The following is a 27927-nucleotide window of genomic DNA, read 5'->3' as shown; positions in this document are numbered from 1 at the left end:
GTTTGGGGTGGGTTTTTTGGGGGAAAAAAAAAAAAATTATCCAAGTTGGAGTATGATGTTTTAGAAAGAGTTTGTACTTAATTTTTCCTTAAGAAATACAATTTTCTTTGTGTGTTATAACTCTAAACTTTCAGTTCCTGAACTACTTTACATCGCCAGAGTAGCACTTATTTAAACATAGTTATGCCTATTAAAACTAATGAAATTGAATTGTCTTAATTTTTTTATGATTATGAAACATGAGATGAGAGAAGCCATCACCAGCCATATATTGCACATTTTTATGGAGCTTCCCCCTAGAGAAATTTCCCACGTTTGTTTTTCAGCATCAGTGAAATATGACGGCAGTGTTTTTCCTGCATGGCAATCACTTATAACCAAAGTCAAAATTTTGCTTATAACCAAAGTCAAATTGGATTCATAAAAATAATTGTCATAGGAGCTGAACACTTGCTAAGGAATGTAAACAAAAATCACAGAAAATTACACTGTATTGCTTTGGGGAACGGGCACTGAAGGCTTAGCTGATATCACAGGGACTATGTGCAAAGGCAGTATGTACTGAAGACAATAACATAAAGCCAACTCTGCAGAGCCTAATAAGATCACAGAAGATTTATGAGCATCACAGAAAACAAAGGTTAGACTGATTTCAGAAAATAATTCCAAAAATGATCCAGCATATCCTTATGAGGTAAACCTGAAAGATATGTATATAAAATGGATTGATAACACAGGCAATTTGGACAATATCAAAAAAAGTAAATTTAAGCTCCCCAGATAAAGAGGATCCCACAGATTTTCACACCTCACCATCTCCAGTGGCAAACAAGACAGGAAGAACATCTCCAGGTCCTGATTCCAGATCATTGCTGTTGCATGTAGATACTCCATCAAACAATTCCTTTCTTTGGGTTACTGAGAGGCGCACATGAATTACTGCTTTGGACCCAACAGCACGTGGTGAAATAGCAAAGGGCTTTATAGGAGGTGACATTTTCAAATAGAAAAATTAGGATTAATGCCGAGAGGAAATCTGAAGAGCAAGCAGTCATAGAAAGGTTTCCAAAGAATGTGCCAGACCTGCCTTCGAGACTTTAAATTAAACTGTGTGAAGTACTAGAAAATACAATGCCTGAGATAATCTTACCTTAGCCGGAAGGTGAACTATGATCTTAAAATGTCTTCTGTCTCTGACATTACAATTTAGAACAAATTAGTTTTATTTCTGAATGACCTTATGAGGATGAATACTATTTATTCCCTTCATGGCCTTAAGATACTGAAGCAAAGAGAAATATTTAGACCTTGACTGAGAAAAATCACTTCCAAAAATAATTATATATTTTGAAGCTGAGGAATGGTCATAACCATATAGTTGTTGAACTGTGGCCTACCAGAGACAACAGGAAGTCAATCACAGTGCCAAGAGTTAATTCCCTACACCGAGTTTGTGCTACAAGCCCTTCTTTTCTCACGCTGGTGCCACTCACCTTAGCATAATATTAGTTTTTCAGCTTAATCAGGGCAATTTAGTCACTATCTTTATTTAATACAGATAGATTCAGTTTTCCGATAAAAAGAAATAAAACTGAAAAGTGGTTAGCATTTAGCAAAAGCTCATGAAAGAGGCAGTCTGCATGTACAAGAAGAATCTCTTCTATTTTCTTTCTCTCAAGCTGCAGTAATTTTAATTGGATGTTTTTCTCTGTTGACAGAACTGATGGAAAAATGAGCATTTTCATTGGCTTCTGCACTAACCATGGCTACTTTGTTGAAGTAGAAGAAAACATCAGGTACAAAAAATTTTCTTTTCCCAGATCGTGCCATGTCATTCCACTACATCCCCAGAAGCTCCCAACATCTCCTGCCCGGCCCTGTGAGCACTGAGTCTTATATACCAAGCAGACGAGCTCCAGGCTGAGGAACTACAAGGACTGTTTCCTTAACGGCCTGGTGGCTAGAGGACTCACTTGATACGTGAACAGATCAGGACTCACTCTCTAGCGCTGCTTTTCAGAGTGGTACGAAGAGCAATGGGGACACTGATTAAGAGGAGATTTGAAGTTGCGAGATTTGAAGCTGATTAGATGCCAGATGTGGAAAGTATTTGGACAGTGAGACCACAAAAGGCTGAGATCTCCTAAGGAGTCTAAGATGAACTTAGCATGCAATCACCCACAGTGACTAAGGTTTTGGAGCATGACATCAGGACACTGAGACAAAAACAACACATCAGTGAAGACTAGTACAAAGTAAGGCAATGTCAACAGGAGTGGGATGAGGAACTGGGGAAGCAGTAGGACTGGGGCAAAGGCTGCTCAGAGGGAAAAGGGCAGGAGGAACGGCCAGAAGAGTCTGTGCCAGTTAGATCAAAGCGCCTGAATGAAAGCCAAGATCCCCACAACTAATCACGCCTTACTTACAGCAAATATCTGCAAAACACTGGCCAAGTGCCCACTCTCTTACTCGTGCGGGTTCACATGGAGGATGATAACCTACTGCAGGCAGTTACTCTACTAGCTCCCTTTGCAGTGTTTGGGTGGTGGATATTTAACTCCATTAAGCATCCTTGCAGTTTTCAGTAAGATGCCACACGGCAGAGTTTCTGGGGGTGAAAGGGGAGTTCAGTTTACTGCTTCTTACCATTTGTTTCAAAGGGGCGGCAGCCCACACGGCGTTACGTGCATTCAAAGAGCATCTAATGAGGAGCTCTAAATTTAGGCCATGCTAGAATTCAGGCTCCTGGTTTGGGGGTTCAGGATCAAGACTTTAGAAGTCTTGAATCCTCCTGATCAAAAATAAATGGCAGCTGGGCTCCGAACGTATAAAAGGTGACAGAAAATCAGACCGTGACCTGTCACAGTGGGCACCCCAAATGAGCAGACACTTTTAACAGTAATCTTTCACTGGAATAGCTCTCGGATGGAAAAAAAGAGATAATAGTATCCCCTCATCTTAAAAGTGTGTTTGTGAGAATAAATAAATTACCATTTGAAAGGCATTCAACGATTTTTTATTGATGAGCATCATAAAAGAATCTGGCAAGGAAATTAATTATTCTGTCTTCAGATAACAGGTTAACAGCTGGGACCACACTGAATAAATGGCTATGTCTATACAGACATGCCTGTAAGCAACAGAATTCGAGCTCCGGACATCAAGTCCTTTCTCACCTGGCAGGTTAAACCCGTCCAGACAGCAAGTGAGGAGCTAGAACTAACAATCACTTCCAGTCCACCCTGTTTGCACAGTAAATTGCTGGCAAGCCTTCTTGATGGTCTTTTTACAAGTAGAGAAGATCAAATATATGCAAACTCTTGCAAAATAACAAGCTTTTAGGAAAAATATCCCATTCTGCTGCTGCTACAGAACATGAGTTGAACTGGTACGAAATTGTGCTGTTTACAAGCACATTCCTCCACTCTCTGGGCTGGTCCTGGGCTCAGGGGACTCTAGCATTTACAAACAGCTTAATTCTTTGATAAAAAACTGAATGAAAGCAGCTACTTGATTTACTAGCCCTCCTGAAAGCAGAAGATACTCCCGCTAAAAGCTTAAGCCTGCTACTTTTTAATATCCTCCCAAGCACTACGTGAAGTGTCAGGACCCTATTCTCAAAAACTGGCGGAAAACTCAAGCACTGAATGAGTGGGTTTTATGGTTTTAAGTCTGGATGCAAAGACATTTAAAGCTCTTTTTTTGTGGTTTGCTGCTCACTGATAATCATTGCTAGTATTGAGTAACTGTTCCTTAAGCTCATTATTAACAATCTTATGCACTGCATAGAGCATGTGACCATGTAATTATATGAAGTCAAAATACTGTTTTCAGAGGCATCCTTAGTTTTGGAAGTTCCTGCCTTGCAAATTCTTGACACTGAAGCCTGCTGGCTGTATAGATGTAGTCCAGAACGAGGTGGCGAAATTTAAGCACTGTCTGTAGATACCTAAATAGAAAGGTGAACCAACTATGATGTTCAGATAAGATTCCCTGTAAGATACAGATGAAGTTTATGTTCAAAGAAAATGGGAGTAGGAAGTCCTGTCCCTTTCATCACCAGACTGTACATGCTCTGGTCTCTGTTCCTTCCACCTTACACTGCTGCAGCAAATCTTACAACTCACAAGAACAGCTGTTTGAAAGATGTTGTAGATAGTAATAGTAGCTGCAAGCATGCTGTCTTCGTGTTCTTTCTGTTTTGCTTTCATGTTCACAGTAACGAGTTTGGTTTAGCTTATGAAGCCTTCCTTTGTTCCAAAAAAAAAAGTCATGAGCAGCTGAAAGACCTGCCTTGTCCCCCACAACACCATCGCTCTCTCTTCCTGTAAACATCCTCAACCCAAAAGCAAGAGCCTTCTGTCCTCTGCAACAATGCTGAGTGCCCACATATGTTCAGATCCCAGTTTAAATGTGTATCATCTCTTTTTCCCCAGCTTTTTACCTAGAGGACAAGCATTAATATTCAGCCACCAATAACTATGCAGTTTTGCAAAGCATTTGGAGGTACAGCCTGCCTGAGTGACAACATGCAAAACAAATCTGTCACGTATGCAACTACTATTATCAGCTAAATAGAAATCAAGTATTTAAGAAGGATTTAGTGTTCCAGGTCTTAGAATCCTAAATATCAGTTAATCAGTTAAAGTGTCTTATGCATACCCACAACTTTCCATTTTGCAAAGCTCACTTATAATTACCCCCAAAGCTGTCTGTTGGAGTTAATACTAAACCCCAACTTTCAATATAATTTTCAAATTGAATTTTCGGTCTTTGACACTGTTTTTATCTGCTTTGTGAAAACAGTGCTCTCTTGATACTTAATAAAAAGCCCATATAGGTAGCTATGAAAGGACTATCACAAAGAAAAGAATCATACACAGAACCTCCTCCGTCCTTCTGCCCAAGTGTTCCCAGCTTGGTGTTCAGGCAGAAGGGGCCATGGGAGTGCCAGGAGCAGTAAAATGAAAGAAAGGTTATTAAAAACAGGGGAAAGAGGGGTGGAATATACACGACTTAATTATGTCCCACCAAAGGCCCATCAAACCCCATATCCTGTCCTTAACAGAGACCAAAAATGAAACCCTATAGCAGATACAATGCAGACAGCATATGTGATATTTTCACTCAGCATTCACCTCATCTCCAACTACGTGCAGCCCGCAGAATTCTTAACTTTGATGTGGTTTTTACATATTTAGTAATCCTCAGTTCATTTCTCTTCCACAAACTTACCCATTTTCCCTGAACAGAATTAAACTTTTAGCACCCAGAATTTCCCATGGCAAGGAGTTCCACCGATTACCCAGATATTGTACAAAGAATCACCGTGTCATATAAAGAGCCAGGCCAGTATCATCTGATGGTGCCCATTTCTTAAAATGGAGGTGACAAAGAACATCTGCAGCTTGTCCACTTTCTCTAGCCACCTATGACGTTGTTTGTAACCTCGTCTGACCTCATAGGGGACCCTGCTTTAAGCAGGAGGTTGGACTTGCTGATCTCCTGAGGTGTCTTCCAACCTGAATTATCCTGTGATTCTATGGTTTTATAGACCATATTGTAGTTTCCCTTCACAGTTTTTCTTCTTCCATCCTGAAGAATCCCAGCCAACTTAGTTGTTCTTTATACAGAAACCGGCCCATACTTTGGGGTTTTTTTGCCCTTCTCCAGTCCTACAGTGTCCTTCTTTCTGAGACAGAAAATCAGAAGCATTCACAACATTCAAGATGGAAGTGATGGCACAGGTTTTTGCAGTGCCTTCACCATGTTCCCTGCTCTCCGTTCCTTTCCTTACATTTGATCTACTTTTTTGACCAATACTGTGTATTGAGATTATATTTTCATAGAGCTTTTTATGAGACCATAACATCAAGATGCCATTCTTGTGTGGTAACAGCTTAGAGTTCATCACTGTCTATGTATTAGTTCTGGTTTTCTTCTGAGCTCTCAAGAGTTCTCCTTTCTATGGGAAAAGTAGCTGAAGCACTCAGACTACAACCCCTTGCTGGGGAAAGAGTCAAAATTTTGTAAGGTTTTTCAAAGTTTTTTAAAGGGAATTATTCAAGGCACTCCGGTGTTGGAGCACACAATGCTGTAGCACTCCCTGCTTTCAGAAACCTGGCTGCTGAGTAACATAGCTCCTTCACAAGCCCAAATTCAGTGCTCAGCTACAGAAAGTGATGAATGGGGGAGAAGTGAGCACCTAAACACTGGGATTCACAGACATCCGTGCATTGAATATGCTGGGGAGAGCCAACACAAGGTGCTGAAGTCAGGGCATGGGTTTCGGTCTCACCTCCCAAAGAATGTTTTCCTTCTGCTCTGGTTTCACAGCTCTGAGTCAAAACCTAGGCACCTAACCCAGACAGACCCCTCTCAGAAAATAAAGAATATTACGTATTGCATTTGTTTATGTTCTTATTCTTCACTATGGAAGGCATAGGGGCTCTAAGTGCAAATCCTCCTTCCCATTGACTAGGAGCAACATAAATGCTGCAGCCACCAGCATCCACAGGGAAGAGTATTGCTCCTTTTTTCCAAAAGGACAAAACCAGTATATCAGCTAGGACTGGAGCATCAAGGGTCCCAGCAAAGTGCCCCAACGTCTACAGGAGGTTTATGTTTCTTGGCTAGCAAAACCATTTGTTCTGAAAATTGGCACTGACCTACACCACACCAATTGGTTGGTACAGCACTGTTGGGATGGATATGCTGGAAATTCACAGCAGTTTACAGATAATCACTGTCCTTTAACATTAAAAATTCCATGGTCAAAACACTCTTTTCCTGAATATAACTACCTAGGAGGTTTTTCTAAGGTATACAAGTCAGTTAGGGGTATGATGCTTTTCATGCTCCCATTTAACATACATATGCAGACAAAGTGTATAGCAGAACTTGTATTCAGTAGAAAACTGTATATATTTACTTATCTTATTTTCAAAAGCAATTTCCTAAAAACTAAGCAGTTGTGAAGAGCCCAGAAATGCCATAGCTTGTAATCAACTCACTTTGGTATGTGCCATATTCAATATTCTGCTCACCATGGAAGGTAAGCAAATATAATGCAAATTTAGTAGATTTCATTCAGGAGGCAAAGGGATTTGGTTAACATCAAATTCAGTGGTCACTAATCCCACTTTCTCTGTCCCTTTCCATGCAAGTAACACTAATATTTAAATTCCCCAAATGGTAAAGTTCAGCATCTTGAGCCTGTTAAATCTTATAAGCCAAAGTAAATTCCCTTTCTCTGATTAAACAGAGTATTTACAAAGATCATAAATAAACAGTGTGAGAGTTGTTCTTGTTCTTTTCATACCGCCTGACTAAGTACTTTTTACTTTGACATGATTCAGAATGATGTTTCCGCTGTGCATTTTTGTCCAAAATAAAAGAAAAGGCAGTCCCTGTTGAGGGTAAGGGAATGCAACATTTCAGGCATGAAATCTTGCAAGAAGGTGCAAGTAAACCTATGCCTTGCCCAGGATCTCTCTGTACTGCCTTTCCACCATGCTTTCCTCTTATTTCCTTGCTGATCGCAATTGTTTCTGAAGTGACGTTCTCCCTCCAAGATGCTCAGTACAGTTGTCTTTAGCCCTTTCCCTTGATTCTAATACATCTTTACATAGAAAAATGTCTAAGTAAAAGAAAAAGATTAAATATAAACAAGCCCCCAGGTAGTATAACTACTGGGAAAATATCACTAGAGAGTCAGTCAATTTTGCTAGTATAACAATGTCAGCCCTCATACCCTCAGTGGTTCTCCACAGAAAATGAAATGGTGTATTGTAAGAGCCCAACTAATTGATTTCTTCAAAGGACTTGTGGTAAAAGACCTTGTAAAAGTCGCTGCTTACAGATAACAATACCTGTCACAGATTAGGACAGATTCCTCGAGCGTTGGGAGTTTTATCTCACATTTGCCATTTCAGTGCCTTCCCATTCCCTCTTCTGGAGCATTTCATGCCCAGTTGTACATCCCTGGAGTCAAGAGGACTGAAGACACTGGGCACAAAATGATGCCCTGGGTGCTGGTCACCATCAGACTTGGGAATATTTGAATGTACAAAGCTGGGGGCATGGGTAAGTCAAGCCAATGGACTTCACCTCAACTCAGTAATGAACCAACCAATGGCAGGGGAACAGAGAGTCCAGCTGAAGTTTGGTAGGTCACCCATTGTATTTTCAGATGCAATTACCCACTGCAGCTCTCCTCAAAATAATCATCTCTGATTAATGTCCAAGAAGAAACACCACCATTTAAAAACAAAGACTACTGAAGTATTTATTCATGTTCTAAATGAGAATACAATGACTAACTTTGAAAAACAGCACAAAAAAGAAAACAACTTTGAAAGCAAAAAAGGAAATGCAGCGCTATTAGAGTACAGATCTCACTGCTGCCTTCTGATGTAGTTCTCAAGACCATGGAATCACACCATTACATAAGGAAACAGAACAAACTAAAAATTGAGATCTTTGCCTCATGACTGTCACTACCCTTCTGTGTGCAACAGCAAGCTGAATACTGGTTAAGCCATTTCAAGATTTAGATCAAAATTCCATACTACTGCTATACAAGTTTCTTCAAAAATAGCAATATCAAAGTGAAGAAAGTCCAAAGATAAGGCTGTTATTTTGGTTTATGAGTAATAAAAATGTATAAATGATAAAAACATCACAGAAAAGGAATATATGTCCTTGTAAAACCAAGGCACACCGCCACAGGAGTGAATTACTGGTATTTTTAACATAGCAACTCAAGCTTGCACAGCAAACAACTACTTTACAGATTCTAGTTTTTCATTTTAATAAGCATTAAAGATCATAGGAGACAGCCAAGAGTTATGTAGTATCCTTTCCACCAATGTGCCTGTGCCATGTAAAGTGCATTTACAATGAGCAGAAAGAAATTTAAATCACTGTATACTCAGTCCCAGAAGCTGCTGCTCAAATTAATCCTGACCCACCAAAAAAGCCAAGCACATGCTGAACTTTGAGTAAGTAAATAGTCCCAGCTAACTGTCTAACTACAGTGCCCCACACTTTTCAGGAAAAATGATGTAGAGCCTGTCTCCAATGGAATCAACAAAAAAAAATAACCTGGCGTGGCAGGAGCAACCCATATCTCATTAGCCCTGTGCAAAATGACAAGATAAACTGATTACTTCTAACTTGCTGCTGCAGAAGCTACAGTCTGAATTTACAGGAAGCCAACCATTTTGGAATAAAGACAGAAAAGTCAGCTCTTATGTATGGCAAAGAAGGAGCCTACACACCAGGAGTTACTGCAGTTAGCTGAATAAGCTCACGTGTTAGCTTGTGCCACTGTAGCTTGCCGGTTCACCCATACCTAAAGGTGTTAATAGCCTTGCTATGCAAAAGTTCTTGGATTTTTGCTTTGTTTGGGTTTTTTTAGCCACCTAGATTTGTAATGAACTGCAAAATGAAGGAGAATCAGGAAAAGAAAGAAAAGAAGAATGTTACCTGAAGGCCCTCTATGGCTAATCTAAGCATGCTTGGTGTGAGCTTGGAGGCCTGCTTGAAGGTGAAGTTGCTCCAGTCTATAATCAAAACAAATCCATTCACTTGAAGCTCAGGGTCTTCTATCATGGCTTCTAAAGAAAGAAGTATGGCACGCAAAATATCCACCAGTGTGTACCTGTGAACGTTAAGGGGAGATTCGGTTAGGAAAGGAGCAATGACCACAGATGTGGAGAAGTTCTGAGCGTTCTTCCTTTGTACTGCTTGTCGAAAGTTTTAATCAAAGGAATGCAAATGTATGCTCAGAAGTCATGGGTATGTAAAGCTGGGAAAGTCTCAAAAGCTCAGTTAGTTGAACTCATCCTCTGGAGCAGGATTATGTACATCTAGACCATCAGCCAGCCAGAACAAACTACAAGAATGTAACACACCAAAAGCAAATTTGAACTTTTCTGTAGTCTTCTAATCTGCTTTAATATCTATGCATTTTATTAAATGTCTGTACAAACGTATCTATGCAAACTGTATTTTTCTAAAATCATAATGATACCAAAACCTGAGTCTAACACCAGAAGCCTAGACACAAAGTTTCTTCCTTATTTTTCCAAGGGACTGAAATAACAGCTTCTATAAAATTATCAGCTAAAAAAGGGATTTCCACATGCTCCCCTTGTCCCTCTCTCTGGGTAATGTTTTCTTTTAAACCTACAAAGGGTATTACAGAAGGCTGATTACTCAAAGATCTTGAAAGCAGAAAGTAACACACACTAGGGCTTTGAGGTGTTTCTGGTTAAGAGCAATAGCAACCTTTTAAGGGTTACTTAACTGCCTTCTGAGTACTGAGTATTTTGTATGTGGTTTCAGGAGTAAGTTTGGAATGTGGTATTCATCAGTCCTAGATTTTTCTATGTTAAATTTGGGTTTACAAAGATGCCACCTACAATATGTAATTGTGTGTTTTACATATATGCACATAATCTTTTCTTAGATCAATGATCTCGTAAAAGAAGACGTAATTCCATATTGCCAAGCCCTGTTGAGTATAATCTTTTTTTTTTGAAGCTAAAGCACCTAATACAGCAACTGAATAGCTTAAATATATACAACAATGTCATCTTAGACTGCCATATAATAGAGTTATTAATCAACTTGCAGTTTAGCTTATTGGGTTTTTTAAAAAAAGGCGAAATACCGGAATTATCTGGGGTTTTTTAAGAGATATGAAAGTAGTAGTTTAAGTTTTGATTTTTTCCAGGCTAACTATGTTTTATACCTAAAAATCTTTTTGAGAAGTAAGACAAATGGTTACTGAAACAGATGCAAATTTGCCAGTCCACACCAGAGTATCAGATGCGGCATTAGAAAGCTAAACCAGAAAATATCAGATACGCAAATATTCCAGGAACAAAAGAAAGAATTAAATCTTCAGTGTTTGTGCAGGTATTTTTAAATAAGGCCCTTTAAAAGTCTCCCATGATGGCATCAAACATAGAAGTTCTCAAAATTATGGGTCCCCAGAGAAATCTTCACCATACTGCATATGTAGCAAAGAGCATGTGTGCCTATTTAGAAATTACATTAAATTATACTAAATTCTATTTGCTTTAATACAAGTGCACTGTTCCATTATGTACATAACTATATTTTGAAAGTATCTGCAAAAGGAAAAAACACAAACGAAATTAATCTGATCTAGCTGACTCCTCACATGTTTCCATGGGGTTTTTTCAGCCAACTAAAATTCAGTGAACTTCCCAACTATACACTCCTAGGAAAGGGACTAGAATAGGACTCTCTTAATGTCAGCCTAACACAATTGAACAAGAGAAAGTGTGTTCTCCCCAGAAAGCAAAAGAGGAAACATTGTTTTACATGATTCTTCCCTTCATTTTGGAAACCCTTATTTTGTTTTGAATTTGGTTTGGTTGATAAAAGTAGGATAAAAGTTTTCATATTCGCTCCTCTCCTTTTCACTTTTCTGAGATTTAACTTTTTTCTAAGGCTTTACTTTTCTGAGATCTAAGGTTGACAGGAAGTTCGGCATGCTCCCTCTTTGTTGTACAGATTTTTTCAACTGGGAGAGAAAACAGCACAAGAAAAAATCTTCTCTGCAATTTCCCTATGGAAATCCTCAAAACGCTAAAATTCTCTATTTCCTTTTGGCAGCAAAAAAAAAAGACCATTTCTGTAAATGGAAATTTGTCCAGGGGGGAAAAAAGAACGTGCCTTAAAACCAATTTTGAAGGAAAACATTCAAAACCTGGATCCTTAAAATTGTTAGCACAATTTGATCACTGAAGAACTGTTAGGCCAGGACCCCATTTTTGCAGTAGGTGCAGTAAAGCAAACCTGGAGCATCCTGTCTACCCTGGGCAAATCTGCCCGGGGGGACAGGGGCTGGCGTGGCAGAGCCAACGCCTCAGGCGCGGCGCGGCTGACGCTCCCCCTCTCCCCAGGCAGAGCAGCTCCCCCAAGCCCAACTGCTGGACACATGGGGAAAATGCCATCATTGCTGCTGCGGCCTCTGAATAAGCAAACAAACACCTCCAGCGCCGCAGTGCAAAGAGCGACCTGAGGAAAAATGAAATCATTCATTGGCTCTTTCCCAAATGAGTTTGCACATGTATAATGGGACATGTAGGGACTGTTTGGCAGCGTGAAGACTATAGATGGTTTTACTGGCACTAAAAAGGTCTTAGTTTGCTTAGCGTATCTGCAGACCAGTATACCTATCCAATACAACACTGGTGCATGGACAGCGGAGGGCACCTAATCAACATGGGAACTAAAAAACCCCTGTATGACACGCATTTTGTACAACTGCCAGCTTCAGGATTAAAATACGCACTTAGTCTGACGGAAGGAGGCTTACAGAGTCATGTTCAGGGTCAGGGCTGGGCTCAGAGCGTGGCCAACTGCCTTCAAACCCCTGGTTACCTCCACGAGGTGGTGGAGGTCTCAGAAATACTATTTTTTTTATGGCTTTGTGAAATCAGATGGAGATACACCCTGTAAGAGGCGTTCCCAGGGGAAATGTTGCACTGGGAAGGAAATTTCATCAGGTGAGACACTGGGAGAGCAGCTAATGCCTCAGTTTGAGGAAGATCATCTATCAGAGCTTATATAAAAAGCGGACCTTAGAAATACTCAAATCCTAAAATTAGCCTCAACCCCACTTGACATTTAGGCTGCCCCATTCAGAGAATCTCATTCTCCAGGAGAAGAGCTCCACGAAGCAGAAGGCTGCTGCAAGCACCCTACATCCAGTCCAAGAAGATGGGTCCGAAGTTCCTGATGTAGATCTCTAACATCCTCCCTAGGGAGTTCAAGAAGACATTACATGCCGTGGATTAACAACTCCCTAGTGGCACAAGACTGCTAGAAATCTGGTGCATTAGACATAAAGATTCTTTGTTTATGAAGCCAATCAGGTCTCTAAGACTGACCACAAAATGCTTTTATATGTACCTAAGTGATAAATATACAGATGTGTACACGTAAACACAAATACACCTAATTATGGTCTGAATTCATTCAAGTCAACGGGAAAACTGTCAGGCGTCAATGAGACCAGGATTTCAGCCACCACAGAGAGTAACCAATGGTCGCAGGGCTGGGCCTCCACAAATCTATGGCATATTCACCATCACCGTAACTCCTATTGCAGGTTTGCTTAGTCTAAGAAATACAGTCCACAACAACAATGACGATATCGTATGTTTACCCACTGAAAAAGACAAAAGGTTGTCCTCTCGGTGAAAACAAGTCCTGAAGAACACAGGTCTAGCTAAAAGCAAGCGAGAACAGTTATCTGCCAGAGGAAGGTATCTGAAGTACTAGTTAAGTCTAAAAAGCCACATCAGGAGTATACAGGGACATGTCACTAACAACCAAGCTTACCCCCTCAAATACCCTTTGGGGCAATTAGTTGAAGATAGGAGCCGCCCTTCATTCTTTAATGGACCTCTTCTCTTGGTTTTGATACCTTACTTAAGTACAGTACAGAAAACCAGACAAATCCGTTAGTGGATATTTAAAGCAGCTTTTACTCTGGACACATGCTGAGGCAAGCCAGAAATGTAAACCCAGTGTGATAGATGAAATCTTAGGTGCTGCGAATGGCAAGCTGAGTACTGAAAGTTATCAGCTGAACAGTCCAAGCAAATGAAACGTGATCAAAGAAACTATACTGAAGCCTTCACACAGCACAGTTATTTGCATAAAGACTCATCTTTAATCCACTCCAGCCCCATGTTGGTCAACATTTCACCTCACTGCTACTACTGTTCACATCAGCATCAGGACGCACAGGCTCTGCCATAACATACGGCTCCATCCTTGGCTGGACTGTAGGGAAATGAAAATCCTACGTAAAAAGAAGGTGGGAAAAATTACTCTAGATTGTGTTGCTGAAACTTTTATTCCACGTTGAAATTACTTTCCATATAGATACAGAAATATAACCAATCAAAAGTGAGAAAGACCAGATAAGCTAGTGAGTATGAAATAAATTTGGTCCAAGATGGCTTTGACTGCCTTTCTACCTTAAAGAAAAAAAAAAAAGAAAAGAAAAAAGTCAACATATTAGCCTTTAATTTTAAGAGACCATGGTGTTCAGTCTGAGGGGAAGATGGTATTGTTTTATTCTTACCAATCTGTGTTAAGTAACAGCCTGTATTTAGGGGACAGCAAGCCACTCATTTTGCCCTGGCCCCAGTTTTACAATGACAGCTCCAGTGCTGTCAGGTACGTAGGGTGTGCTGGGCCTGACTTGCTGCAGCAGCTGTAGTAGCCTGGAGTTAGGCTGTGCAGAAATAAATCCGTATTTATTTATGGCTAAATTCAGTTGCATTCACTTGTTTAAACAGACTTTTATGGGACATATTGTAGCTAGCAAGGTATTACTAATTGCTAGGATAATCGAGAACTCACAGTTAATTTAAATGTATTTAATGACCTCTATTTATAGAACCATGCTTAATTCAGTGGAGAGCTTACACAACTTTTTTAGCCCAGTTGTTACTGTGAATAACAAATGCTGGAAATATGTTATCACATATGTAATTCATTCTTAATGTTCCTTTTCTATGTGAGTCCCAGCTTGAGTTCAGATGAGGTGGGGACTGGTGCGCAGACACACTCTGCTACCTCTTAAAATTTTTCATTCAGGTTGACTTTAAAGCAATGAGCCTGGGAAGGCTTGACAAGTTAATAGCCGTACTGACAGTGATTCTTTCAAATGCTTCGGGATGGCTACCATTTCTACCACGACAGAGACAGAGCTTTCTAGGGTAATGCCTCACTGAGGTCTTGATTTGAGAAGAACAGAACAGCTCAAACAATTAACTGAGCATCCCGCTCTCTTGTAATTTAATAGTGGCAGCAATTTCCCCTTTACGGGAAAGAAAAGTTCTTTGAGAATTTTCTATGGGAAATGAACAGATTCAAAGTATTTCCAAGGATTTCTGGGAAAAACAGTCTGGCAGACACTGCTATCAACCCTTGGTAGTACTTCACTATGATCTTTCACCCTTACCTCTTGGTTATGTGCTCTATGCATCCTCTTCACTCCCAGAGGCCACTGTGATTTCCACCAGGCCAACAGAAAGAGAAGAGACAGGGACAATGCAGGGTACAGATGTCTCGTGTCAAATCCAGCTGTGTCAGCTGTTTTCAATATTTTATGTTCTTGATGATGGGTGGCATCCACCGTATCATCCGTTTAACTAGATTCTGGTCCCAGTTGACTCCCATTTGCACTGAATAACTGATAATCTGATTTGGCAGAGTTGCCCTACTATCTCTATTGCTATTTGTCATCTCCCCCCTGATATCAAGAAATTTCACGTTATTTTGAGAATTAAAACTGAGTGGCATGAGTCTGCCTCTCAGGATGCAAACTGTTAACTAGAAGAGACAAATGGTAAGTCTTCTTTGCTTCAATTTAAGCCACCCGTCTCCTGAAGGTCCCAAACATGTAAGGAACACACAATCTGTATTTTAAGCTCATCACTATTTGAACAAGTAAAGGTTTCTGTCAAATGAGCTCTGTGCCACTTAAAAGAGAAAGCTTGGTCAAGTCTCTGAGCCATCATCCCATTTCTAACCTACTGCGCTGGCTTAATATTTTTAGAATTTCACTGAAACAAGAGCCCTCAAGATACACAAAGGAGTACCTAGAAATGATGCCTCAGATCTCCTTGGTTTGTCAGTCTGGGTACATATTTGAATGCTGAAAAGACGGGGGATCGAAACTTCCCTTATAGCTATTCTGCTTAAATAGTGGCAGCATGCCCTGGGGGCCCTTATTCTAAAAACAAAAAGCACCACCAGTGTTACAAAAATGCATAGAAAAATAGAAACTGCTTCAAATATTTTACCAGATTAGCTTTTAGATTCAGATTAAATACCATTCATTACTCCTTATGTTAGCCCAGTGTCTAACAGTCACAGCCACGGATGAAGATTCAGCTGATCTAAATTTTACATTAGCATTGATCAAAAAGATCCCTAGCCAAAACACTCGCAGTCTAAATACAAGTGATAACAGGCAGATACAGATACCTGGGGGAAAGCTAGGAAACAATAAGACAGCATCAGTCAGCAGGAGAAACTGTAGAAAAAACAACAGTTTGCACCAGTTAATAATTATTATTTGAAAGATACTACTTCCAAAAAAAAATTGACTCTATTAACCAAAATATGTTATTGTTAATATATTATTATTGTTAGCATTGCTATTTATTTGGTCACACTGAGCTTGAAAAATACCCTGCCAACTCACCTGTGGTTAATAGTGAGCTGAGGAGCAGACCAGCCTCCTAATAGCTACAGAATTTAAATTTTCATTTAACGTGAGGAAAAGTTTCTAGCACTTCTGCACATGAAAGCATGGTTTTGAAAGCAAACCAGTGGACTCCGTCTTTGCCCTGCTGTAAATCATCTGATGCAACAGCAGACCTAACGATAAGGAGTGCAGTGGATTTCCATATTCATTGAGGATGGTGTGAGCTGACTGTGACACAGATGGGAACCAGGCATTACTGCACTTTTCTACTGCACTTTTCTATTGCACTTTCTAGGAAAAGTTCTGAGATAATTAACGCAGGGAAAGATTTCAAATAAATAGCATCAAAATGGGCTGATTTTCCTAGGGAATTTGTGTACAGGTGCCACGAAGCATATAGAAGAACATGCATGACAACAGATCCCTTGCTGCTGAGAGTTGAAGTTAATTGTACCATTAACTGAAAAAAACGTCACCAGCCGGACACATTAAGAAAAAGGAGTCTTCAAATGCACGTACACAACTACAAGCCAAATGTAGTTATGAATCAACAATCTGGAAGCTAATAGGGAAGGCTGATCTCTCCCCATGTGCTACCCAGCCTCCTGGCAGAAATGCCACCCGTCTTCACTTTCCCCAGAGTAGAGACAGGATGGAGAGTTAGGCAGGGTCCCATTGAAAAGCTGCTGGGCTACTCAATGCATTATCCTTCACCTTTCCTTTTTTTGTTTGTTTGTTTTAAATACATGGCTGATTTAGTTGTTCAGATGGTAGGACATCTGGTACAGTTTTCAGGCCCTGCTTTAATTTAATGATTTAACATCTAGTACACAGGCTTGTTTTACCATAGGAATTTTTTGCCTCCCATGCTTTTCCTTCTAATTGGAACTATGTAAATCATAGGCTGCCGGTGCTATATAAATCATCTATAGTATTTCTGCTATTCATTTAAATAACAAATTGGAACCTTTTATTTCTAATTGTTACATGCTGGCCATAATAAGTCGTACACACATAATAAATTTGGAGGCTTGCTGTGCTCTATTAACTTAGTTTATGAAGCATACGAAGAGGTCCTAACAAGACAGTCTTCAAAAAGCAATCCTTCCAGTGTTGCTGTAAGAGGAGCACTGGTTTACGTAAGACCTCAAGTCAGTTAAGGCATAAGCTTGAGACATATCGCATAGCAGCTCCAGTATAAGTTCCATACACAATGCTCCCCAGGTTCAGCTGCTGAACATCAGACAATGGAAGACACTAAATTAATTAGAAAAGAGAGCGACCTAGCTCCACTCCCAGATCTGTCACTGACTTGTCATGTGCCTTGGAGCAAGCCACTCCCCGCAGCTGGGCTTCAGCTCTCTCCCCTTTGTCTGAGTGGTCTATCTGAAAACAAATCCCTTGCTCCGGAGGAGAGGCATACCGTGGGAGCACAGTGCTGAAGAGCGATAGGACCCAACTGCAAACATGGCCATTAGGTACTCCTGTGTACCCTATTATATCCTAAATAATAATTTTACCAGTAGGACTTCATGAAGAAGGTCACAATAAATTTACCGTTGTGTCAGCTGATCTCATGTAGTTTAAATATCAGCACATCCAAAAATGAGGCAAATAAACCTATCCTTTTCACATGGCAATTATTTTTTTAAATGCTACTTAATCTCTGAATTCAAATTCTTGGTGTTCTTTTGACTAGGAACTAATGATCTGAAAAGTGTCACATAAAGCTTTGGGGTTTTTTTCATTAATAAGAAACAACAGTATAGAGTAGGTCACATTACCTTTAACAAGGGAACTTCTTCATGGTAGACGTATGACTTAATAAAAGGCCTAAACATCCATTTCTTTGCTAATCGTTCGTTCGGGGATTTTTAAGAGTTTGTGGAGCTGTTTTTAAAATAAAAAGTTGACTTGGTCCTTATGTGGGAAATAACGAAGGTCCTTATGTGGGAAATGAAGCCCACTCAGAGAGTCCTTAGCCTCATCACCACTGCTTTCTCACTCAGCTTCTTTGGCTCCATCTGCCAGAAAACCCAAGAGGGGAAAGGAAGCTGGCCCCAGCTCCGCGTATGTTCATCCACACTTTCTAGTTGTTAGCCTGGTCGTGGGCAGTTTTGATTTGTGCCAGACAGCTTTCTCTCAGCCCCTGGGCATGATTCATGGGCTAGCAAGCGCCAGGAAACTCTCCCCGTAGGCAGTGTGGACGTGGCCACCCTGTCAGGACAGGAGGAAAGCCATGGCGGGCCAGCAGCCCTCCGGGCAGAGACCCGTCCCTAGCTGTAGCACTGACTGCTGCAGGGAGCTGTGGGATCACTCCCTGCAATGGCTATCAACACAGCCTGCAAGAGGACAGCTACACAAACACTTAAAGGGCAAGCTTAAGCATGCCGATCCCCCAAATTTTGTCCTTTCTATCCACACTGCTAGCTGTTTGTGTCCTCCCCATGTTTCAAAGTAGCAGAGCCTTTGCCTTTGCAGGGATATCTGCAGCACTGAGCACTCAGCACTGCCTGTGCCCAGCCTGTGTTGACTTCACAAAAGACGGTTTGGGTTCACGTGAAGGCAACTAACAAGATTTTAAGTTCTTTCACTAAGAAGTGCTTCAGATGCTAAAACTGCTCTCAGGTTGGGAGCCCAGGGAAGCCATGCAGTGCTCACAGGGGTAGGCTTTAGAGAGTTCACTCTTAATGGATTCATTCATTTACATGTATGGGAAATCAAGCAGTCTTGGTGACTGTAATTTTAGACTGCAGGAGAAACTGGGCATGGCACCTAATAAGGTGTTTGGAATAACCAAATAGTGTCACATAGTATCAAGCCGATTGCTAAAAAAAAAGGGTCTTGGTGGGAGACAGCTCTTGGGTCAGCCTGCTAAGTCATCTTCAGATGTAGTCCCAAAAAGGATCAGAAATTGTTCTGGGGACTGCACTAGCCTCCTTCAAGTTGCCACCAAAGCTTTGTAGGCTTGTATCTTACTACGCAGGGAATTCACACTCAGAGCAGCGTGAGTGGAAAAAGAAGAGGTTACTGTAACTTCCATCCTGGCATTTCCAGGTGGCTCAGGAAGAGCTTTCTTTAGCAGAGGGAAAGGATTCGGAGCCTCAGCTTCCTGCACTGGCAAACTTTTCAGCTCAAAAGCCATGATGGATACTCCTGTTTTGCACACAGCATCTCCCACTTTCTCCTATGGCACCTGAGCAGCTCTGTGTGTGCTGAAGCAGAAAGACTAGCACAGGGATCACAACTATTCTTTGTCAGGGGTTTAAGCACATCATCTACCATGCCAGCTGACTTAGGCTAAGGGGAGGCAGAAGGCTGTAAACCTCATATCGGAGAGGGAAGAGCACCCGAGCAGTTCCTACTTGCCTCCCGAAATTCAGAGCCTAAAGGATGAGAAGGTTGAAAAGGCCCTAAGCCACAAAATACATTTCTTCTTTCTCTTCTCCCTCTGCCTTTCCAGGCTGCTGCCCAGCCCCCTATGGGCAGAGCCGGGTGCGTCCCTGCTGCCCACCCATCCTTTCTCTGGTCTGGCACAGCTTTTCCCACGCATTGCCCCGGGGAAGAAGGGGTTAAGGCAGGTGGGTGGCTCTGCATTTACCTGCTCTGGTCCCAGTTGGCAGCAAAAAGGACGAGGATCTTCCTGCCGTAGTGGTCCAGGTTGGCCAGCCCGCCGGGGAAGCCATCCTTCAGCGCCTGCTTGATGCCCGGGTCTGTGGCCTTGAAGCTCTTGAACATGTCCAGGTTCTGCTGGCGATATTCAAAGTACTGGGCCAGGAGGCGAAACGCCTCGAAGTGCTGAAACTTCCTGGCCCGCAGGAACCGCAGGATGAAGGCATCGTCGGTGCGGAGGAAGCCGATGTCCGGCCGGGTGATCACCATGTCCCGCACCTCCTGGATGTCCTGGTGCAAGGTGTCGGGGTTCTCGTTGAGCTCCAGCCGGGCTTTCTCCAGAGTCTCCGGGGAGAGACCTGCCTGCAAATGAGTCATGGCGCTGCCCTCCTCCTCCTCCCCGCCTCTGCTGCCTGCGCTCCTCAGCCTCCCGGGCGCTTGCCCCCCGCAGGCGGGGTGCCCCGGCACGGCCGGCCGCCGCTCCCCCGCCCCGCCGGGCCTCGCCCCGCCGCTCCCCGGCCCCGCCGCCGCTGCCAGTCCGGCCGCCGAGAAGCGAGCGGCTCCCGGGCAGCCAGGTCCCGGGGGGAGCTGGCACCGAGACTGCCCCCGGGCTGCAGGCGGAGGCGCGTTATCTCTCTGACATAGCGCCGTCCCCGCCGCCGGGTCCGACGCGCCGCATCATCCCCGCAGCCGGTCCGCGGAGGCGCCGAAACCCGCCGGGGACGGGGCTGCGGGCTGCCGGCTGCCGCTCGCCGCCCGCCCCCGCCGGTGCCGGTGCGGATCTCAGGCCGGGCTGCGGCGGCAGCGAAGGGCCCGGCCGCTAGGCAGGGCGAGCGGCGCCCGGTGGGGCTCCCCCGGCCCGGGGCTGGCAGGGGGGCTGCCCTCCCCGGAGGAGCACCATTGACGTAAGATCAGCTCTCGCCCCGCTTCAGAAGCGTCTCCCCGGATTTGAGGGAGGGTGAAAAAAAGAAACAACAAAACACCACCAAACCAAAAAAAGCAGCGAGGAGGAGGCAAGCCGATCCGCAGGTACTTCGCCGGTACCGGTGCCGAAGAGCCTCCCGCTCGCCGGCGCGGAGCCCGGAAAGACAAACGGAGCCTCGGCCTCGGGGACGCTCGTCCCCCTCCCGCGCCCTCCTCCGCTCCACGCCCCGGCTCCCAGATGGCACCAGCCGGCGCGGGGCTGCCTGCTGCGCGGCCCCGCCTTGCACACGCGCGCACCCGCACACGCGCGCACCCGCCCAGCGGCACCTGCCCTCGGCCGCGGGGGACCGGCCGCCGAAAACGCCAGGCGGGAGCCGCCCCCGCGGGGGGTCGGGGAGAGGCGGGCGCGGGGGCAGCGCACACGCGGCCGCGCTCCGCTCGCCCCCCGCGCAGCGCCGGGCCCGGCCCGCCGCGGGGGTGGGGGGGCTGCGGCCGCACGGCGGATCTCCGCGGGGGGGGGGGGGGCGTTGCGCAGAGCCGCGGCGCGGCCGCTTGCGCCGGGGCTGCGCGGAACAAGATGGTGGTTGCCCTGCGGCAGGGGGGGCGGAGGGCTACGGGGGCCCTCGGCCTGCGGGGCCGCACGTAAGCCCCCGCGGAGCAGCCCGCGGGAGTCAGGCCAAGGGCCCGCGTGAATCTCGGGGTCGTGCCAGTGGCGAGACGTTGTCCATGGAGCGTTGTCTTTTCCTGCAATCCTCTCTTTTGACTGAATTTCTTAACGTGAAACATCGCAAGCTTAAAAACGGGGGAATAAAGTAAAGCAACGCTCTTTTTTTGGCCTTATATTGGAGGCAGCGTGTCTTAAGTTGCATTACATTGCAAGGGGCAAAAAATATCTTGCCTCTGTGTATTGAATATTTCATGCAGGAAAGTTTGATGCAGCAGTCTGCTTTCAGGAAAAGTTCCCACTGAAGAACATTTGACCTTTCAGGGACTGGACCTTTCCGATGCAAATACGCCTGAAAATCAAGCTTAGGCGAAAGATACGGCAAACCCGGGAAAGCCCGTAACATGTACCTCCTCCTCCTTCCTATAGGAAGCGCAGCTCTTTGATACTGCATTGGGCTTCTTTCCCAAGATGACATAGCCAGAGCACGCAGCCTGAATTATTGAAAAGGCACTGAGATCCCTGAGCCCTGTGGCGAGTGTATGCGGGGAATACACGAGCGGGAAGCATAGTATGTGCTCTCAGGCAAGTAAAGATGCTCATAAAAACATTTAAATGATACCCTGCATTTTCTACAGGCCATCACCAGATGAAACAGATGACCTCGGCAGCAGGAGGAAGCCCTCAGCAATGAGCATGTTCTGAGCACGAGTCTATGCAGCGGGCAGTAGTTAGGCGGCAAAATCCTCATTCTTCTGGAGGCTAAAGGGAGTTTTTGTTCTTCACAGGGTTTTGCAGTTCTTACCAGATCCCTTCTTTGTGCCAAGTCAGGGTCAAGTTTTACCTATTTCTTCATAGCTGCCTGATCTCAAAATATCTGCAGTACGGGTGGCTGGAAGGGCAGACAGAAACACCAGTCCTTACTGAGCTGGGTACCAGACTTCCAGGGGCCTAGCTTAAGGCAGAAACTGCTGGAAGGACCGGTCTGTTAGTGCCCAGTCATTGTGGCCCGGCTTTATTCCACCTGGGTTTCACTGTGTGCTTTGAGATGCCTCACCAGAGAGAAAGATAACGCAGTCTACGTAAGGACTGAATCACTCTCTAGAAATGCTTATTTCTCTTTGTCTGATAAAATGCCTTTAAATTAGCCCCCTTCCTAGATGTGATTCATCTGGGTTGATAACTTTTTCTTAGAGCAGTTATTGCTCCAGCAGTAGTTTGTGCTTTATTATTATTTTCTATTATTCTTAAATCTTCATTTTCCTTTGCTCTTGCTATCTTCCTCTATATTACTTCTACATTCCTCAGCAGAGACCCTTTGAGAACAGCTGTTTCCATCACCCCTAAGGAACCAACAACCAGACTTTTCCTGCCATCCTTTTCCATTTCTGATGCTACTGCCCTGCCTTTTACACTGCAACTAAGCTAATAAAAGAGTAGGTCATGTGACAAGTGCCTTAAATTCACTCAGTGCGAGGAGAGCTGCAGGCATTCAGTGTCTTGCAAAATCAAGTGCATAATATATCCTGTCTGTAACCTCCAGTAACACATTCCTTAATTTGCTTTATTTTTCTTTTGCAAATGGAAACATACACATACATTAGATTTTCTCATGTCTTCCGGCACATAGATGCACTGAACAGAGAAAAGAAGTGAGCTGGCCAAAATTAAAATACTAACAATTTTGAAACTACAGAAAAGGTTAATTCTAAAGATTCTTAATTTAAAAAAAAAATATTGTTGAGAAAATACATGGAATTTTATCTGAAAACTTTCAGTATTGTTCCATTTTTTTGGTTTCCCCCGTTTTTGACCATATTTAAGCCATTCCTCTTCTTATCCTTTTTAAAATAAAACACGAAAAACACAGGGAAAAATGTGGAGGAAGAGGATAAAAAAAAATCTGGAAGCCAAATATACTAATTAATTTCATCAAAAACAATCCAATTCCTGTACACTTCCTTTTCAAAGCAAGGTTCAGTCTCCATAAAAATGGGTTTAATAATTTAACAATTTCTAACCCGTACTTTGCCACATTAAAATGAAATTCACCGAATATTAACAGCATTTCAAGAAAATCGTTTTGTAATGAATTGTTGAAACATAGGTCAAAATGCCCTCATCGTGAAGGAGATGGTTTACACAGCTCTTTCCTGAACTGAGTAGATTTAGAAGGTGGGCACTACAAAAAGCGCACGCAGCAAGGCAGCCTGAAGGTAGAGTAGGTCAAAGAACAAGATTTCGGTCATGTTCTACCCGAGCCACAGATGGGGCTTACTACGACAGTAACATTTTTTCAGTATTTTGAGATCTTGCATGTAAACACATGAAAGATTTGTTTTAAATATAAATAACTTGGTAGGAGCAATAAAAAATGTTTCTGTCATCTATAAGCAGATTTATCAAACCATTTAAACAGTATAATGAAGAAATGCATGTTTTCCAACATGTCGTCCTACCTAAGTCATGAGGAGAAAAATGGAGCCACTAATGCAGTTAGATGCAACATTCTGATGGCACAGTGTAATTTATTTATTGTGCACATGCACTTTTCCATCTATAAAACAGTAGGGGTGTCTGACTAAATCCATTATGTAAATCTCAGCATCTTTTCACTTGCACTTACAAACTATTATTTTTCTTTGATGCTTTTGTAGTCACTTTTGCCTGAACTTCATACAATTAAAATCCAAGTGCTCTGCAATCCTATCAGCACTACAGTTAGGCACCTGATTTGAAATAAAGGTACAACACAAATAAGACACAAAGGTGTTTGTGTAGGTGTTTGATATGAGAGATGCTAATTCATGTTCAGAATGAAATTGTTTAAAATCAGCAATAGACCAGGGCACTCAGGAACAAAAATGGAATACAGGAATAAAACTAAACAAAATAAATACTAGATGGTAGATAAGGAAATAACTGTATTAAGAACAATGTTGGCACCTCACTTTCTCTGGAGTGGTTTAAGACTCTAGACAGCTCTTGCTGTTGTCTTTGACTTGCAGTTACATTGTCCTCAGCATCCTGCTCTGGGTATTCCTTCAGGACAGCTGTGCATATAGGATCAAATTTCCAAGAGAGTTTGTCTTACTTAGCTGTGATATCGCTAAAGAGATGAGAAATATGTTTGAAAGTACATATAACCAGGAATATATGCTCACATCCATTCCTCTTCAGCAGTGTTTATGTAGGTGCATATAGTAAAGCGTGTCCTTAAAGATTTTGAAAATGGCTAAACATAACTTTGTCAAAAGCACCTAAGTGACACCTAAATCATAAGCAGCTAAATTCAAAGTCTAGGTCCCATTTTCAGAATTGATCTAGAAACTTCATTCAAACATCGTAAGAGCATAAGAACAACTGTAGGGGGTCAGAACAAGCATCTTGTCAGCTTCATAGCGGGCCTCTGGAGTGGCTTAACATGGAGGCCTAAGGAATACTATCAGTTAGCATTAGGCTCCTGGGCTCCTCAGATACTTTCTTCAGCATGAGTTAATCTTTGAAGTCATTCCTTGACCACAGTGCTGTAACTTAACAAGTTCCCATGTGACAGCTGAGACTTAGCAACTGATCTCATGCATGATCTTGTCTCACTGCAAGTGGCTGGTAAAACTTCTCGGTTTAAACCTCAGTGGAAGCCACATGAGGTTCAGGATTCACCTCAGATGTCATTCTGTAGCTAGGTGAGTTACGGGAATGCAGTCGTGTCTGAGCATAATGGTGATCTTTACTTAAGCATATTTGTAGAAAATGTCAGGATGCTTGACCTATGTCCTGGTTTCAGCAGGGATAGAATTAATTTCCTTCCTAGTAGCTGGTACAGCGCTTTGGATTTAAGATGAGAACAAAGTTGATAACACACCGATGTTTTAGTTGTTGCTAGGTAATGCTTACACTAGCCAAGGACTTTTTAGTTTCCCATGCTCTACCCACTGAGAAGGCTGGAGGTGCCCAAGAAGCCGGGAGGGGGCACAGCCAGGACAGCTGACCCAAACTGGCCAAAGGGACATTCCATACCATGTGACGTCATGCTCAGTACATAAACTGGGGAAAGCTGGCCGGGGGGGCCGCTGCTCGGGGACTGGCTGGGCATCGGTCAGCGGGTGGTGAGCAATTGTACTGTGCATCACTTGCTTTGTGTATTATTATTATTATTATCATTATTATTATCATTTTATTTCAATTATTAAACTGTTTTTTATCTCAACCCACGAGTTTTTTCTCACTTGTGCTCTTCCAATTCTCTCCCCCATCCCACCGGGTGGGGGGGAGTGAGCGAGTGGCTGCGTGGTGCTTAGTTGCCAACTGAGATTAAACCACGACAACCTAGAAAGTTCCATTGTATCTGAAACAAGGGAATTTCTAGAACTGAGCTCTGTTGGAAATCTGTCTGCAACTTCAGATGCTGACCAGCTGAAAAATCGGCTTCTGAGAGCAAGCTAGTCGTCTGTCTTTTATTCATCATCGTAGGTCTCTAACAACATAAGGATAAATAGCCTTACGGTAGACAAGGGATAGCATCAGACCCTAATCAGAGAAATATTTCAGTATGACAAGCCTACTTACAGAATCATAAAAAATAAAACTGGAAGGGATTTTAAGAGATTGCCCAGTTTATCTATCCCCCATCCTGATGGATGTTTGTCTGAGGGGTATTTAAAAACCTCCAGCAGCAGATACTCCACAGCTTCTCTAGACAGTCTGTCCCAGAGCTTCAGTATCCGTGCAGTATGCTTTTCCCAATGTCTGGCTGTCGTGGTTTAACTTATCTATCACTTGCTGCAATTTAGCCCATTGTTTTTTATCTTATCTACTGTAGACTGATGGAATAATTTATTTATTTATTTGGAGACTGGTATAAAGTCTCAGGTAAAATCTCTCTTCTCTTTTCTTTGGCTGCACAACCTCTGTTCTTTCAATCTCTGGCATTTGAAACACTTCAGATGTACAGTATGAAGGGATGGGTATGAGCAGGGCATGAGCATCGTGGGGACAGTATTTTGATGGGCTTTCCTCTTCTATCTGTCTATGCTCTACATGAGGTCTTTACGTGCCATTTTTACTGTTGGAACAGACAGTCTTCCAGAGGTGAAATTCTAAGTTGAAATAATTAACCTACGATTTAGAAAAGTTAGCATCTCACAAACAGATGATAGACAAAAGTAAAAGTTTCACCCAGCATTAGTGCCAACACAAAACATCTTAACAGCTGTATTAATTTGGGGGAAAAAAATAAACCCAAACCAAAACTTGGGCAACTGCAGGACTCTATCAAGGAAGTTCAAACGTTAATTTAGTGTAAGTGAAAAGGTATCTGGAAATGTAATGAAGTTCATTGTTATATTAATACTGCATTAACTGGGAGCAAAGCAGTCAGACATATTTCACTGCTATAAAAAGCTGCATATCAGAGATATGTAGGAAATAAAAGATAATGAATTCATAACTGAGCAAAAGTTTCAGTAAGCTTAGCCAAATGATGAGTTAGGACATTAAACATTCCAAAGTTTCGGTACAGAATTAATACAGAATGCTGAAGAATGCTAAGTTTGGAATAAATGCTTGTTTTATTGAAAATGGATGAATGCAGTCATGGAACAAAATTGTACATTAAATCATTTTTAATGCAAGTATAAGAAAAACACGTAAGTCTGAAAAGCTCCCAATGATAATCCGTGCCTTGGCTTTCTTGAAGTCAGTATCCAAACTTGCCTATCTAAGTAAAGGTGAACAGTTTTGTCCTTGAACACATACCAGCACATGCAGCAGATGGATGAAAGCCACGTTTGGATGCAATGTAGAAAGACAAATCTCAGTTGGTTTATGGTACCGGCATTACCTATGCCGGAATAACTGCTAACTTCACGGCATTGCAAACCAGGTAATGTTTGGTTTGGCTGCACAAAGTAAAGGTGCTTGTGATTTCAGTAAGCCTCATTCATTTACAGCTCAGGAAGCTGAGCGCCATCCAAGCTAATAACAGCTATTTTCTTCAAATCCTGATGGGAGAGATGCTGTAGAATGGGTTCACTGCTGTGAAGGTATTTCCGAAATTCATTTGCCAAATCTGGGGACATGTTTTCATCTTTTTAAGAGTGATTTTTGGGAACTTCAGTATCTCCAGCTTTAAAATCTCCCAGTGGATTTGCTTTTAGAATAAGTTGCAGCTTTCATCTGACTGGAAAGACTGCAGTGCTTTGTTTCATAAAGAATGGTCTTCTGTTGCTGAAAATCCAGCCTTTGCAAAGTTTTCTGTGGCTCATTACTCTCCCTGACTTATCTTTCTGCCTGTCTGTGTGTCCTTCTAACTATTTATCATGTTTAGAGCTCATTTTGTACCAAGCAAGTAAACATCTCCTATTTGAACTATCATATCCTGTCTTCAAGCTCTCATTTCCTGATATTTCTTCATAATATTTTTAACTCCTACTTTGTCCACGTTGTCAGGTAA

The 27927-nt window shown here is 42.6% G+C and overlaps 1 protein-coding gene across 1 annotated transcript in view; it reads right to left on the bottom strand.

Annotated features, from left to right (window-relative positions):
• The window catches only part of CLVS2 (clavesin 2), a 60321-nt gene extending 39978 nt beyond the window's left edge, over positions 1–20343 (bottom strand). The window contains exons 1-2 of the mRNA XM_076333508.1: positions 19875–20343; positions 9490–9664 (exon numbers count right to left, since the gene is read on the bottom strand). Of these exons, the coding sequence (XP_076189623.1) occupies positions 9490–9664; positions 19875–20263 (564 nt within the window). The 5' untranslated portion in view covers positions 20264–20343. The remainder of the gene's footprint in view (positions 1–9489; positions 9665–19874) is intronic.
• Positions 20344–27927: the final 7584 nt, after the last annotated feature.

This window comes from Aptenodytes patagonicus, chromosome 3 (genome assembly GCF_965638725.1).
Source record: "Aptenodytes patagonicus chromosome 3, bAptPat1.pri.cur, whole genome shotgun sequence".
In the NCBI taxonomy this organism is placed as follows: Eukaryota; Metazoa; Chordata; class Aves; order Sphenisciformes; family Spheniscidae; genus Aptenodytes; species Aptenodytes patagonicus.
This window is presented reverse-complemented; position numbering and strand designations above follow the sequence as displayed.